This window comes from Colletotrichum acutatum (genome assembly GCF_030867785.1).
Source record: "Colletotrichum acutatum strain CBS 112980 chromosome Unknown BDZ83scaffold_144, whole genome shotgun sequence".
NCBI lineage: Eukaryota > Fungi > Ascomycota > Sordariomycetes > Glomerellales > Glomerellaceae > Colletotrichum > Colletotrichum acutatum.
In genome coordinates this window covers 41,978-55,948 of record NW_026849138.1, presented here as the reverse complement: position 1 = coordinate 55,948, position 13,971 = coordinate 41,978, and the positions used below count along the sequence as shown (strand labels likewise).

Here is a 13,971-nt window from a genome sequence, read left to right as displayed (position 1 = left end):
ACCCAGTTCTCCAACCTCAGCCTCGACAACCTCACTGGTCCACGCCGCGCCATGGTCTCTGATCATCTGGTCTCATGGGGTTTCGACGGCATCAGGATCGCCGGGTGGCGGTCCCGAATCTTGACAGCACTACTGCGCAATGAAAAGAGAAAGATGTTGGTCATTCAGCTTCCGATTTCTGGTTGCTCACTTGCTCAGCCTCAGTTGCAGAAACGTGCCCCTGTGACAGACCTGCGTCGCATCTTTGACTGACCTGCTTGACAGACGGGAGGCATCAGCAAGCGCAGAGAGCCCTGGCAGGCGTGCAGGAATGTTCGGATTGTTATTTTATCGTCAAAGATGGAGAGATGGGGAACATACTTAAGATGGCAGATGTCCGCGGGCTGGATGTGAATCTTACTCAAAGGGACAGCATCGATCACATACATCTTGTTCTTGTATTTCTTATACTTCAGTACTTTGACAGTACTGCATTCTCTTCTTACTCTCATTAGTACATCATGGTTCGCTTCTCCCTTGCCGCAGCATTCTGTAAGTTCTATCTTTCGCACTTCCCGACTCTCAGTCGCTGTTACTCTAGTATCCAACTCCGACTAACATACCCCAGTCGCTGCTTCTGCACTTGCGATTCCCAGCCCCTTGACTCCAGACCCATCTGGTGACAAGAACGTTGGCAATGGCAACGGCGTCCAGTTTATCGGTGGCGCCTGCCTCAACAGCAAAGACTGCGCCTCAACCTGCTGCGCGACCCTAAACGGCGCCGGCATCTGCTCTGGACTTGGAGCTCAGTTTCAGGCAGGCAAAACGGGATGCGGCTTCGGTGATGGTGGTGCCGCTGCGGCACCTGCTGCGTCCCAGGGAGCAGGCCAGGCCGCTCCGTCCATGGAAGCCGCCGCCGGAAGCGGAGGTGGCGCAGGATCAGGGACCTCTTCAAATGTCGGCGCCGGTAACGGCCAACAGTTCATCACAGGACAATGTCTGTCTGACGCGGACTGCGCCTCGGGATGTTGTAACGGCCCCAAGGGTGCTTGTGCCGCCAGAGCCGTCGCAACGGAGAATGGCAAGGCGGGCTGCGGCTTTACGGGCACGGGAGCGGGTGCCGCCACTGGCTCTACTGGAGGCGGCGCGGCGGCTGAGGCTGCCGCTCCGCCTCAAGCTGCTCCGTCCGCAGGTGCAGGTGCAGGTTCTGCTGCTGGTGCTGGCACTTCTGGTGCTCCTGGCTCACAAAATGTTGGCAAAGGGAATGGTCAGCAGTTCATCACGGGCCAATGTCTCTCTAACGAGGACTGTGCCTCCGGGTGCTGTGCCGGGCCTAAGGGAGTTTGCTCGGCGACGGCGGTTGCTAATGAAAGTGGGAAAACTGGGTGTGGATTTACGGCGGCATGATTTAATGACAAGCTTGGGGACTGGTGTGATTACAACGCATTTAGACTGCCTCGGTGTGACCACTTTCTGTACAAAATGAGATAAGACTTTAAAGGCACGCCGCTACAGCTTTTACGCATGTGAGAGGAAGTCCATGATCTTCTGCTTCGGGGATCCGGCAAGTAATTGGGCTAGAATCATCACACCACTCATTGCGCAAGAGGTTGGAAGTATCTCATACACGGTTGAGATATTGGGTTCAATATCATCATGAAGTTTAATTTGACTAGGCTATTAGGACACAAATCGAAGTGCAACGCTTATGAATTCGCTAATGTGATCTCTCAGTATCCCAGCTGGATCAATCCTTCCTCCATGCCTTCTCGCCAAGCCATCGAGTCAACTTGACAGCATTTACGTCAACTATCCGATTAAAGACATCGCTCGCCCACAACAGAGCCAACGTGTTCACCAACGATCCCCAGAAGAACGCAAGCTCGTACGCACCCCAGGCCTTGTTCACCATCTCAGTACCACCGGCGGCATTTCCGCCCTCCGTGAGCACCTTGGCCTGGGCACCGGCAAGCGACAACGCGGCGTGCGCCGGCGACAGCCACCTGACGCCGACCATGTGGTTGATGGCGCCGTGCCACAGATATAGCGAGTAAGAGATTTGTCCGAGGTACTGCGCGAAGCTCGTTGTGAAGGGGCGCTGGAGGAGAGGTTCGGCCTTTTCTGCTTCGGGTTCCGTGGAGGAGGAAGATGTAGCTGCTGCCGCGAGTTCTTCCTTTTCGTCGTCGTCGAGGTCCGGAGTGGTTTGGTGCCAGGGCAGACGGATATTGCGACCTCTGAGCAGCATGGCTTTGAGATTGAAGGTGACGGGCGGGGAGTACATCAAGGCGAAGATAAAGATGATGGCGCCGATGGAGTTCCAGTAGAGTTGGGTGCGGTCGCCCATTGCTTTGTAGTAGTCTGGTACCCATTGCGAGATTGTGATGAAGCCCGGGGTCGATGCCCCGTAGTACTCTGGGTAGGAGAAGAGATAGAGGCCGAGGAAGAAGAGGGCTACTGTGCCTGCGTGGCGGAAGATGTGGATGGATTGCGAGCCGTACCTCTTGACGGTGCGCAGTCTATAGCTGGGGAGCTGGTCTTCCGTCGTCTCCGTTGTCGGGGCGGTGTTGGGCATGATAATGGAGAGCTCTGCGAGGAGGAGTCCGGCGCAGAAGAGAGCCTGGTCCCAGTCGCCGATGTGGACCAGCCAGAGAGTGATGCCCGTGACACCGACCATGTGAACCCACCTCTTTGCTCGAGCAAAGATGAGCAAGAGGAAGAAGACAAGCAGCGAGCCTTTGAATTCGACGGGAATCGTCCAGAGATGCCCGTCGTACTCGCTTCCCTTCATGTTCTCTCTGTTGACAATAGCTCGGAAAGGGTTCATCAAGTTGACCGTGCTCCAGAACCAGTGCTGCAGTTGCTGGTCAAGACTCGGTCCCCGGGGCGGTACGGGCGCACCCGAGGGGTCCCTCACGTATTCTCCCCCATATACTAAGAGAGCGATGATGAAGGTCGATGCAAAGATGGGGAGGTACAATCTGAACGGGCGGCGGAACGCGGAGCCGGCCAGGGCGCTCAGAGCCTGGTCCATCTTGCGCTTGTGGATCATCGATACGGTTTTGAGGGTGAGGACGAAGCCTGAGATGACGAAGAAGACGGTGACGCTGGCGCGTCCGGAGTGCAGGGCCCGGACGATGGGCATCTGCCAGAACATCTGGTGGCCCGCGAAACCATAGCCCCAGCGAAGGTCTGGGAACCAAAGGTACGAGAAGTGGAAGATGTAGACCACAAAGGCTGCGACGCCGCGGAGGCCGTCTAGATATGCTGTCGGACCTAGTTTTCTGGGCTTTGGTCGCTGGCCCAGGGGTGTGGTGAAGTAGTTGAAGGGGCTGATGAAGAATGTAGGAAGGAAGAGGAAGACGAATGGCTTCAATGTGGTGAGGAGTGTGAGGAGGCGGTCCGTCCATGTCAGGTCGCCCCCGAGGTGGAGGTGTTCGTTGAGGAACGAGGATACTGAGTTTCTTGCGGATCTCACCGAGACGAGGAAGGGGTATTCGCGCTTCTCAATGTCGATGATCTCGTCCAGCGATTCTGTTGACGGTGAAGCTCGGCCATCTTGCTCGGCGATGAGAGAGTGTCGCTCGTATGTGTCCCGTGGGGGATGCGAGAATGGGTTCGTGAACCGCATGGTGAAGGTTGATAGCCAGCCAAGCAACCTATCTAGAGAAGAAGGGTGTTCCTTGGCTAGCGCTGCAGAGAGGATAGAGTCGGGGGAAGACTGGACGAGGGAAGTACGCAGGATGTCGAGAAAGGTGGTTGAACAGCTGTTATACAAGCTTCGAAAGACTCTCGGCGGGGTCTCTCATCCAAGATCGTCCTCTTTGAACCTCGTCTGTACAAGTGTGGGAGATGATTCTCCGTGCCGACCTCTTCGCTCGTAGCTCTAAGCCGCAAATGACGATGCCCTCTTCGAATCCGTAACTAATCAGCGATGATGGCCAGAACATAACGCCGCATCAAAATCCGTCTTGGCTCCCGAGCCACAACTCCTCTATAGGAAAAGCCCTCCTCGCATCGGGGGCATGTGGCAGCTTTGGTGTGAGGCGAGCAATCTGGTGTACGTGCGTGCAAGCCAGCCGGTATGACAGAATGGTGACTTCGGGCCGGCCGCTGTGCTTGAGAAACGTTGTTTGCGGTAAGCAAAAAGGTGACGACCAGATCGAGGCTATTTGAATCGAAAATCGTTAGAACCGGGCACTTAATTTCGATTCTTTAGCTTCCCGAACAAAGTTGACGCTTTCGTTCGGACGGGCTGACACCTCACACCAACGAAAAGTTGGGGTGAAACCTGAAAGTGGAAATCGACTTGTGTCGTCTTGTCTCTTTGACAGGGCGGAACCCAGTGGCAGGTGTCTTATAAGCAGTATTCCCGAGTCAAGGTTTACTCAAAATATCCCGACTCGGGCTCGGTCCGGTGTTATAGATAGGCATGCCGATAACTGGCAAAGAGGAATGTTCATAAGTCTTTCTCATCTTACAAACATTTTGGCAACTTTGCATTTCAAACTCTTCATTCAACAACTCCGAGGTATGAAAGCCACGGGATCCGCTGCCTGTCTCGATTGCTCAGATTTCCCGACTGAATTGACACCTGCACCCATTCCAAAGATGCTTAGACTGGCATGTTAGGTTGCGGCCCAAAACGGGACGTTGACTTGGCGTTGGCGTAATCGGCCGGAGGCGCTTCTTGTCTCACATTAGCTTGGCTCTGTCTCTTGTTCGATCCGAAGACGTTCTCTCTACTGCGAGTCCGAATTACCAATCGCTGATAGTGGCATAGTCTCTCGCAATAAGACTTGGTGATTTCCGGGCTTGTGTAACCATGGATCGCGAGCCACTGACACCCTGACTTTTGAGAGGCTTTGACAAGCATTTCTTTCCACCCCGAAGGCCATGTGTGCTTCCCTTGGAAGTGACATCACATCCGGTGGACAACCTTGATGTTGAAAAAGCTGAAGTTCGACTTAGATGTGAAGAAAGAGATTAGGGAAGGGTCAGATAAGCCATTACTTACTCATTTGGCTTCGCTTCGGCTGTGGACTTTGGAGACCCCTCAACGTGATCCAATCCGGAAAGCCGAAGAAAGCTCCCTGATGCAGGTGACGGATCGGGATCCCGGATGCTTGACCGAATAATACGATGCTTAATGCGTTTAAGGTTGAGGGGTCTGGACCAACACTGAGTCTTGTCAGCCTCTATGAAGGATATGATCACACGAAGAGGTACGACAACTTAGTGAGGTGCTTTGTATAAATGCCTCATCCCACAGCTGCAGATACGGCCGCACACGCCGCCATATTGACAAGCCTTCAGTCATAACCCCCGTCCTTCAATCATGACCCCCGGACGAGGAAGAGCCTATTACTAAAAGGCTCTATGCAGTAAGGCACTCGTGGCACTGCTCCTCATTTCACGACTTGGTCTTGGGGCACAACAAATTCACAGGAGACTTATCTGAGCTAAGACAAAATAAGAAAATGCTGCACTGTCCTCGGTGCCGTTATCACTCCGAATTCGGGGTTCAAAGCAATCTTGAGCAAGGAGAGTCAAATGTAATTGGAGGCCAGAGAGCACACGTGCAAAGCGCCTTGAAAGCACTGTGGCTTGCGACACTCAGGTGGCCGAATGTGCTAAAACATGTCGATGCTCGATTCCTCACTGGCGTGCCTGTTTTTAATCATTGCCTATGAAATTGTTCAATTCCTGGGTAAGTTGGTAAGGGGATGATCAGTCTGATTCGTTGAGCATATTTTGATTGCGAAGTCAAATCTTTCTGCTAGTCTGGAGAACGGGAATCCACGGATGTGATTGTCGCATCGTCTAACAACCCCATGAAGTTGTGGCATCAAGTGTCCTGGCAATCTCGAGAATGATTGAAGAGGCACTGGGAGCTTATACATAAGGAGGCGAAGTGTGTCTCAATGACAAACCTGTGCCTGGTCATGCTGAGACTCAATGTCAAAGTTCTTCAAAAGGACTACCGACAGAGTTGCTTCGTACAGAAGTTCGTTATGTGCGTGTGTAATCAAGTATACATGACGTCGTTTCTCAACGTCTCTCATGCGCACGTATCGTGGTCCCAACTCAGGTTGCTTGTCGTGATCAAAGACATCGACGATGTTGTGTAGCCTCAGCAGAGCCGTGTAACAGGTGAAGTCAGATGAAGCATCGTGATGGGCAGTGATTCGCTCCTTGAAAACGGTATATGCTGAAAGCATGAGCCCTTGACGTCGTCGACCCTTTCACATATTGCCAGCGTGCATGAATCTCAGGCGCGCTGGGCGGTGATCTTCGCACTGTTATCTCATTCCGTACATCAAACTGAGACCAAGATTGAGTGCGAACTTTCGGGCCGGGTCTAAGACATTGTGTGGCGCACTTCCGCCTCTTGCGTCTCGCCAAGATCTCGTTCATAACAATCGCGATTGATGAGTTTGGTCAAAGATCGCGATAAGGTATACTGTTAGCTACGATAGGACGTCTCCATGTCGCTGTACCTCATCATTTGTTCAATGCTGAAGTTGCTCGTGAGTATGGGTCCATCACCGTTTCTCTCGTCCAACGCTGTTGCCGCAATGCCTCCCTCCCTCCATTGAAGCTACTGTACCTATTCATCAGTTTCAGGGACTTGGTCTAGCGCTAATCTCTTAGCTCACCCTGTGCATTGCGGAGGATAATTCGGCTGCCTCCTTGCTGCATCGCTGTGGATGATAGTAGAAAAGCAAGGAAACTCCGTTACTTTGGACGCCCCTAACACGATGCAAGAGATTGTTGCGACGTCAGCACTCATAAAAGCTTTTTCATTACAGCAAAGGCAGCTAGATTAAAGTACGAGATCGTCGGTAATGACTGAGTCCTTTGCTATCTACCCCAACGCCTTGCATTTTCCCAATTTTATAAAAATCTACATACGTACATGACTTTTACTTTCGCTGTTGTTTCCCCTTGAAGGGCTGGTACTATGATCGCTACGGAAGACCTGGAATTAGTGCAGGGCGCCAGTAATGGCCTGACTCAGGTTGTTGAACTACATGGAATGGTCCAGTGGAATACGATGGACTAAGAAGCTAGACATGCTGCTAAAAAAGAGAACAGGACTTGAAGAGAAGACTACGGAGTGGCAGTTGAATATGCCAGGCGCGGAGCTTGGCACATGTTCAGAAACTGAACAGACCACTGCGACGCTTGCCGAGCGGGTAGATGATCAACGCGCTGATGAACAGACCAACGGCAATACCAATAGCAATCTGGATCATGGAGGCGGCAACGTTGAATACGACCGTGTTCAGGGACTCGCCTCCAGAGTATTGAACAGAGCTTGTGCCATTGACGGCGTGCGTAGAGTTGGTGATTGCATTGGCCGCACTCAGACCACTTAGCAATCCTCCAGTAGACGCCAGACCTCCGGGCACCTGCGTGAAGATGGCCGGGATGAGAGTAGCTGCCGCGACGCCGTGCCTCAGACGGGAGTACAGGTTCGCCAGAACGCCGACCGTGAGAGCACCAAGGGCATTGGCGACCTGCGGCGCGGCGCTGAAGCGCAAGCTACTGAAGTAGTTGACAATGTAGCCGGCGAAGGCGACGACGAGCATGACAGGCATCTGGCGCCATTTTGCCTGATACAGAACACTGATGCAGAGGACGAAGAGGGGCACGAAGATGAAGGTGTAGTAGGTGGGGATCGAGTTGGTGCAGCTCGTCGTGGAGACGGCGTTTTCGTCGAACATGCCGTAGAGGACGGCGCCGATGGTAATGCCGAAGCCGAGGAAAAGGGAGTAGATGATGGCGTAGACGATGCGAATCGAACCGGGGACGATGGCGCGGGACTGGAGCTCGAGGGCGGAACACACTGGGCCATCAGCGGCTTGTCCTAGGTTTTTGGTGCCCGTAGGCAAGTAGCATCCCCAACACGTACGCGAGAAGCGCAGAGGAAAAGGAGGTACAGCTCGGGTGGGATATCACGATGGGGTAGGTAGTGCGAAGAGGTCACTTACAAACTAGGTATCCAGGTAGAAGCATGACGATGCCTCCCTGGGCCAGGGCCGAGAAGCAGAAGAGCTCGCTGCCCTTGATACTGCCGAAGGCTCGTGCCAAGAAACTTACCAGGACGGTAGCCGTTACCTCGAGAACGTTACTGTATAGCTTGGAGTTGGCGGCCACGATGAGCTGCAGGAAACCGACGAGGCAGCCAAAGAAGAAGCATAGCGGGAGATCGATCATGCGAGCGCCGAACGAGAAGGGGGCAGCCGTGGCGCTGGTCAAGCCAAAGACAAGGACTCGGATCCAGGCGTGGAACTTGTCCTTGGCCTTGATGAGGGTATCCAACCGCTGAATGCCATCGTCGACGCTGACGACATCGTGAATGACTTCCTTATAGACGTGGTGCGCGTCTCTGAGCTTTCCGAGGTCGATACCCTGGGCTACGCGGACGATGCGGACTTCGGTTGTATGGGTGGACCGATCGTCGAAAGAGATAATCATGCATCCTGGGAGATACAGAAAATGACCATCAATCTCAAGGACCTTGGCCGTTGTGCTGAGGTACTCCTCGAGACGATGCGTTGGTGCACCAAAGAGCATCAAAGCCTTGCAGAGTGTGATGATGTACTCCTGTCTGGAAAGCGTCTCGGCGATGTGGACGGTAATCTTGGCCTCCTCCTCTTGTCTCGCTAGGTACGCAGCGATGGAGTTGCTGGCGGTTCGCTTGTGCTTCGGCCGCGTCTTCTTACCAGCCGCCTTACCATTCTTGGGCGACTCGTCGGTCTTCCCTTGCGTATTAGGGTTTGCGAGGCGGGCCGAAGCTTCGATGAGGTTGACGAGGGTCTCCTGGGAGCGGTTTGCCTCGTACCACTTCTTCTTCTTGGGCGTCGTTGGGGTCGCGGTGCCTGAGTTTGAGCCCGGCGTGCCAGCTCCTGGCAGCGGCCCACCAAAGGAGAAAGAGGTGACGGAGCTGCGGTTGGTCTGCCCGGACGACTGGTACTGATTGCCTGATTCCGCAGGCTTATACAGCTTCAGAAGCTGCGAAAGAACACTCCCGCGGTACTCCGTGGGTGCGGGGACAGAGTAAACACCATCGTATTGACCATCGTTGATCTCTTGTAGGAGATGCTCTGTGACCTTGTGGATCTCTGCTTCCTGGGCATTGGACGGACCGGCAACGCTCTCCGATTTCTCGGCGAGGCGCCAGGTGTGGGCTCTCACAATTTTGTAAGCCTCGTCGTTCAGGGCGGCATGGTGCTCGTGGGCTTTCTTCTCAGCCTCAGCAGAATCGCCATTGAGTGGCTGGCGGGAGTGGAGATCTTGAAGAGCAATGTATCCTCCGGCTCCCTCCCCTCCTCCGAGGTCGTACTCGCTTGCGGTGGTGGTAGTGGCGGACTCAAGGGAGTCTCGGTTCTCGCGGGTCGGCGAACCGAAGTGAACATTTTCAGCCATCTGCCGAGCTCTTTCTTGAGCAGCAGCTGCAGCAGACTTGGCTTCTTGACGTTCATTCTCATCCGGCGGATGGGGTTCCTCTTTAGTAAAGGTAGCCACAGTCGGAATAGAACTGCCTGAGCCACCTCGTAAGATAGATGGTCTGGTGGGCTGTGCGGGAGCAAGCTTGGGTGTAGTTGGAACTGCTGGTGGTGATGTAGGGGGCTTGGTCGCGGCCGCGTTGCTGTTAAATCTGACGCGGCCTTTCTCTTTTCTTAGGGCGGCTGCAGCTGCGGCCTCGGAAGGCGTGCTTGTCCCGGCCGTGTCGGAGCCAGATGTTGGCTCGGAAGCGGATTCCACCGGCTCAGGTGCTGGCGTTGAGGACGAGCCGATACCGCCGGGCTCGGGGCCAGGGTCATCATCGGAAGAGGACTGTGATATTCCCGCCATTGCATCGACGGTTAGAAAGCGAGCGAATATCTTCCAACTTGGCAGCGGAGCAGAATGGAGCCAAGAGGGAAAGAGGAAAAACAAGATACAAAAGCACAATATATGTATTACCAAAGAAGAATTCTGACCTTGTGGGAGGCACAAGTGGATCGTGGGGAAAAGTATGGGGGAAGACCCCTTTCTTATAAGTAGAACCGGACCGGCGGTTCACGACGTCGGCAGCTTGTCACCCGGACCCTCCGGTAACCTGGAAAGATTCTCATACCGGAAATACTTTTTCGTATCCATCAAACTCCACTTGGGCCGAAACCGCTCCACGAGAAGCAGCAGATCGAATTTCCATGAACGTGCTAGCACACCATATTTTGGCGCAAGTTCGCTAGGGCCCGGCTTCCTATTACCTAACAAAATCGGGATACTTGCCGTCATTCGTCAGGGGACTCCCTGTGAGTCCCTGCGCGGCCTTGGCTTGCGGACGGTATGCAATATGGAACTATGCACATGTCGTCATGTGGTTTCCCTTTTCTCTTTGACGCGTCTTTCGGATGATGTGCTGGCCTTCGGAAATGGTGATGAACCGCCATATCGATCGGGATGACACAATGGCACGGAGCTGTTCGTGAGGTTGCAAGAAAACTAGTGCCGTAGGATGGCCTTAGGGCCAACCCGAAGATCCTGCATAAGACTTGAGAGTTCCCTTTGGTGGTGTGGATTCCCACTCGGAAGCACCCGATTCGCTGCAGCTTGCTGTCATCCGAGCTCGGCCAACCAGAGATCTTGTTTGTGTCTCTGCTGCCGTAAATATCTGTTCCGCCAGGGGCTTAAACCAAGGGTCTTCCCATGACTACATGCCCAGTTCTATCCGTACCGCCTCATTGAGAACCACATGTTCAGTTTCGGCGCTATGTTTGGTTTGCGCGGTCCGCTGGCAGCGCGGTCTAGACTCACGAAATGCCGGGAGGCTTAGGTCATGAGTGGCAACCCCTTTCAGAGACAGGACCTTGGACCTTAGTCGCCTGAGTCATGTAGCTAGTCCCCACGTGCCTGGTCCGACCGGCAAGGGTTGCCACTACACGTGAGCAATGGAAATTTTGTATCACGATGCTAGCGAAATGATGAAGTTTTTCTTCAATTCAAGGAATTAAGAAAAAGGGGCGTGTGGTTTTGCCTGATCAAGATATGAGGATACTTCATTCCAAGACGAGCTGCCCGAACTGAGTGATTCAAACAGCTACGCCACAGCTGTTCACATTGGTAAGAGTTTGCTCAAGTACATGCGAACTGTAATCGAGTGTGTCGTGCCGAACTTTGACTCGCTCCGCTGGTCCTTCCTACCTAAGTTGAATCGGTGTTGATTAAAGTTATGGGGGAATTGCAACAAGTCGAGGAACCCTTGCACAGAACCGGAGCAGTCTGGGAAGAGTTTTCCAACGCATGTTCCGAGCAAGGTACGAGGTATGATTCGATATGCTGCGAATCAGAAGCTACGTGCGAGTAGAAGTTCATTTTGCATGTAGACGAGATCAGTTTTCAGGGTGATTACTGATTTGTCAACGGTCAGCAGTTTGGAAACTTATACAGAACTAAAGACGGGAAATTCAAGTTCGGGGATCTCGATATAGAAAAACTTGGCGAAACAGAGACCTGCTAGAGCTCGAGATACCATAGCAAAGTTCCAACAAGAAATAATTTTGATTACCCCCGGTCTCGACCAAGCAGGCGACGAGCCCTTACGGCTGCCGGGCGAATTTCCACCCTACTTGTATCAGCCGAGCGGCGAATCCCAACGCCAAAAACGTCCGCCCCGGTCGAAACTGTCCTCTCTCTAACTTCATCATCCATCAACCTATCCGCCTTATCACCTATCTCCTTGGTATGCGGCGAGACAACCTGCGCAACCGTTTTCCACGCATTTCCTAGTGACGAAGCTCGCGTCCGTGTCAAGAACAGCACCGTCGTTGTTAGCAATAGTACAAGATGGAGCGCAATTACACCCTGCACGATACTGAAGCCTGTCCACCGTAACGGGATATAGGTGCTCCTCGAAGACACAGTCGTAACGGGATATTCTAGATTATACCCATTCTCAGACTCGTAGTACGCCATTTGATGTAACCTCGCGACCATCTCCTGGACCGCTCGCGATAGATCCTCTGTCGTCTGCAAGATGTCCTGGAACAGTGTAACGTGCGCGGAGTGAGGCGTCCATTGCTCCTGCTCGTGCTCCGGGCTCCTCGTACTCCAAGTCTCGCCCAGGTAGGCGCCGTTCAACATGTTCCAACCCCGTGTCTCCAAAGTTGCGCTGAGGGACTCCATCAGTACGCCGTGAGCGCTGACTGTCCACCAAAGCTTTTCTTCCGAGGAAAGAGTGAAGGAGATGAGTTGCATGATGCCGCGCTCTGTGAAGACGGCGGCGGAGCTACGGGCTGCGGGACTCGCGATACCCAACTGGCGGCGGATGGAGCTGGTGTTCCATTTGATGCTGTTCCAGTTGAATTGGGGTTCTTGCAAAATTGGTTGTCCTCGCATGGTTGCGTTATAGACGGCGGGCTCTGCGACATTTGTGAAGCAGAGGCTGGCGTTGAAGAGCGGAAAGCTGGAGTTGTCCTGGATGGACGTCCAAACTCCGCTTTTATCATAAACAGGGGACAGGTTGTCCACGTCGACATATTTCTCATAAATGGTTTGGCTGGAGTTGATAACAAGTATGACATGGAACATGTACTCTGTGCCCTTCACTGGTTCTGAAAGACCTTTGAAACCATCACCATCCCAATATCGACCCGGACAAAATGTAAGTGGCCATAGGTTGCTGTCGTAGATTGGTTTGTGACTTTCGTCCTTGTAGTGACCTCCGATACGCGCAAGGCGGCAGTCGAAACTCATCTGAAAGATCGCGTCCTTATAAGTATCTCCTTTGAGATGCTTCCCGATGGGTATTGATGCATCCACTTTGACTCCAAATAGGCCATCGGAGTTGGTATTGTAAACCTCCAAAGTTTCGAAATCCGGAGCCGAGCAAAATGTTCTAGAGTTGGCGATGATAACAGGTCCGTTATAGTATTCAAGTGTTGTTCTTGCCGTGGCGTTTATTGACGGCAGAAGAGCGCGATAGACGTTGCCAGTATCGACAATATCAGGGCCGGACAGAGCTCCGTCATCGTTCCGTTCCCCGTATCTCCAATACGTGGCTGGGCTAGATTTGAAAAGTGACACACCGCTTCCGCGTAGCTCGGTGCCGTCGTTTCTGAACGCCACAGAGACTGTAATGTTCGTTGCTGGTCCTGATATTGATAGAGTTTGGAAGTCGGAGAGCAGAATGGTCGAGAAGAAGGTCGAGGTCACCATTATTCCTGAGGCTGCAATCACAAAAAGGAGATGATATAGCCCTGGCAGGTTGTTACCTTGTCTTGCCGCTGGAAAGAAGATGGCAAATGGCCCAGTACTAGCTGCTCTCTCGATAGACGCTACCGCAGCGTCAGCGAGAGATACTCGTGAACTCTCGAGCATCAGAGCCGATATTGCCGCTGTGATGAGTCCAGCTTGCATCATCATCGAAGTCCTGATAGCAGCTGAACATATCGTAATGACAGTCGGAGCCCAGTCGTTGAAAACTACAGCTTTCCATAGTTCTGACGGCTCTTCCCCAGACGCCGCGATCACAGCACCGTTCCACAGAAGCGCGAGGGCCGTACACGAGATGAGTATCACAACCATTCCTAACGCTAGGATCAGCCAGCCTTTTTTGCCCATCCTTGACCACCATCGCTTCGTTCTGACTTCGTGAGTGAATTGCTGTTCACCACTTGCCAAGGATCTGGGAACAGCACCGTGACGAGCCGACTTTTGAGCCTGCTTCGGCGCTCCTCCTGATGGCTGATCTGTCAATTCGACGTCAGTGATTTTGATATAGTTGGACATGATGATATAGAAACGATGACAACCAAAGCTTTGGGCCGATGCCCTCAAGTTTTTCCAACGCAATCCAACTTGAGGGGCCCTCTGACCACAAATAGGTCTGTTCTAGCGGCGCACCTCCGGCATGGGAACTCGTTGAAGCAGCAAGGCACCCAATCATACAAGCTGCTCAGGCTCTTATCTCATGATCACGCGCAGTCTACCTAAAATGAC

The 13,971-nt window shown here is 53.1% G+C and overlaps 4 protein-coding genes across 4 annotated transcripts; 1 reads left to right on the top strand and 3 right to left on the bottom strand.

Moving 5' to 3' along the window:
* Positions 1–500: 500 nt before the first annotated feature.
* BDZ83DRAFT_756959 (uncharacterized protein) lies at positions 501–1,386 on the top strand (the record flags this gene model as incomplete). The annotated part of the gene is made up of 2 exons (XM_060514826.1): positions 501–531; positions 608–1,386. 2 exons carry the CDS (start codon positions 501–503, stop codon positions 1,384–1,386), a joined length of 810 nt encoding a protein of 269 aa, XP_060359510.1.
* Positions 1,387–1,726: 340 nt separating this feature from the next.
* On the bottom strand, positions 1,727–3,607 carry BDZ83DRAFT_589834 (acyltransferase family-domain-containing protein; the record flags this gene model as incomplete). Its single annotated transcript, XM_060506272.1, has 3 exons — positions 1,727–1,861; positions 1,931–2,095; positions 2,246–3,607. 3 exons carry the CDS (start codon positions 3,605–3,607, stop codon positions 1,727–1,729), a joined length of 1,662 nt encoding a protein of 553 aa, XP_060359509.1.
* A 3,529-nt stretch (positions 3,608–7,136) lies between these two features.
* Positions 7,137–9,840, bottom strand: BDZ83DRAFT_589852 (uncharacterized protein; the record flags this gene model as incomplete). The annotated part of the gene is made up of 2 exons (XM_060506276.1): positions 7,137–7,828; positions 7,974–9,840. 2 exons carry the CDS (start codon positions 9,838–9,840, stop codon positions 7,137–7,139), a joined length of 2,559 nt encoding a protein of 852 aa, XP_060359508.1.
* A 1,600-nt stretch (positions 9,841–11,440) lies between these two features.
* BDZ83DRAFT_93952 (uncharacterized protein) lies at positions 11,441–13,851 on the bottom strand. The gene has a single exon (XM_060516020.1). The coding sequence runs from the start codon at positions 13,759–13,761 to the stop codon at positions 11,536–11,538; it is 2,226 nt and encodes a 741-aa protein (XP_060359507.1). The 5' UTR covers positions 13,762–13,851; the 3' UTR covers positions 11,441–11,535.
* Positions 13,852–13,971: the final 120 nt, after the last annotated feature.

Excerpts from the sequence above, each read along its gene's own strand:
- BDZ83DRAFT_93952 (XM_060516020.1), bottom strand. The coding sequence starts at position 13,761 with ATGTCCAACTATATCAAAATCACTGACGTCGAATTGACAGATCAGCCA.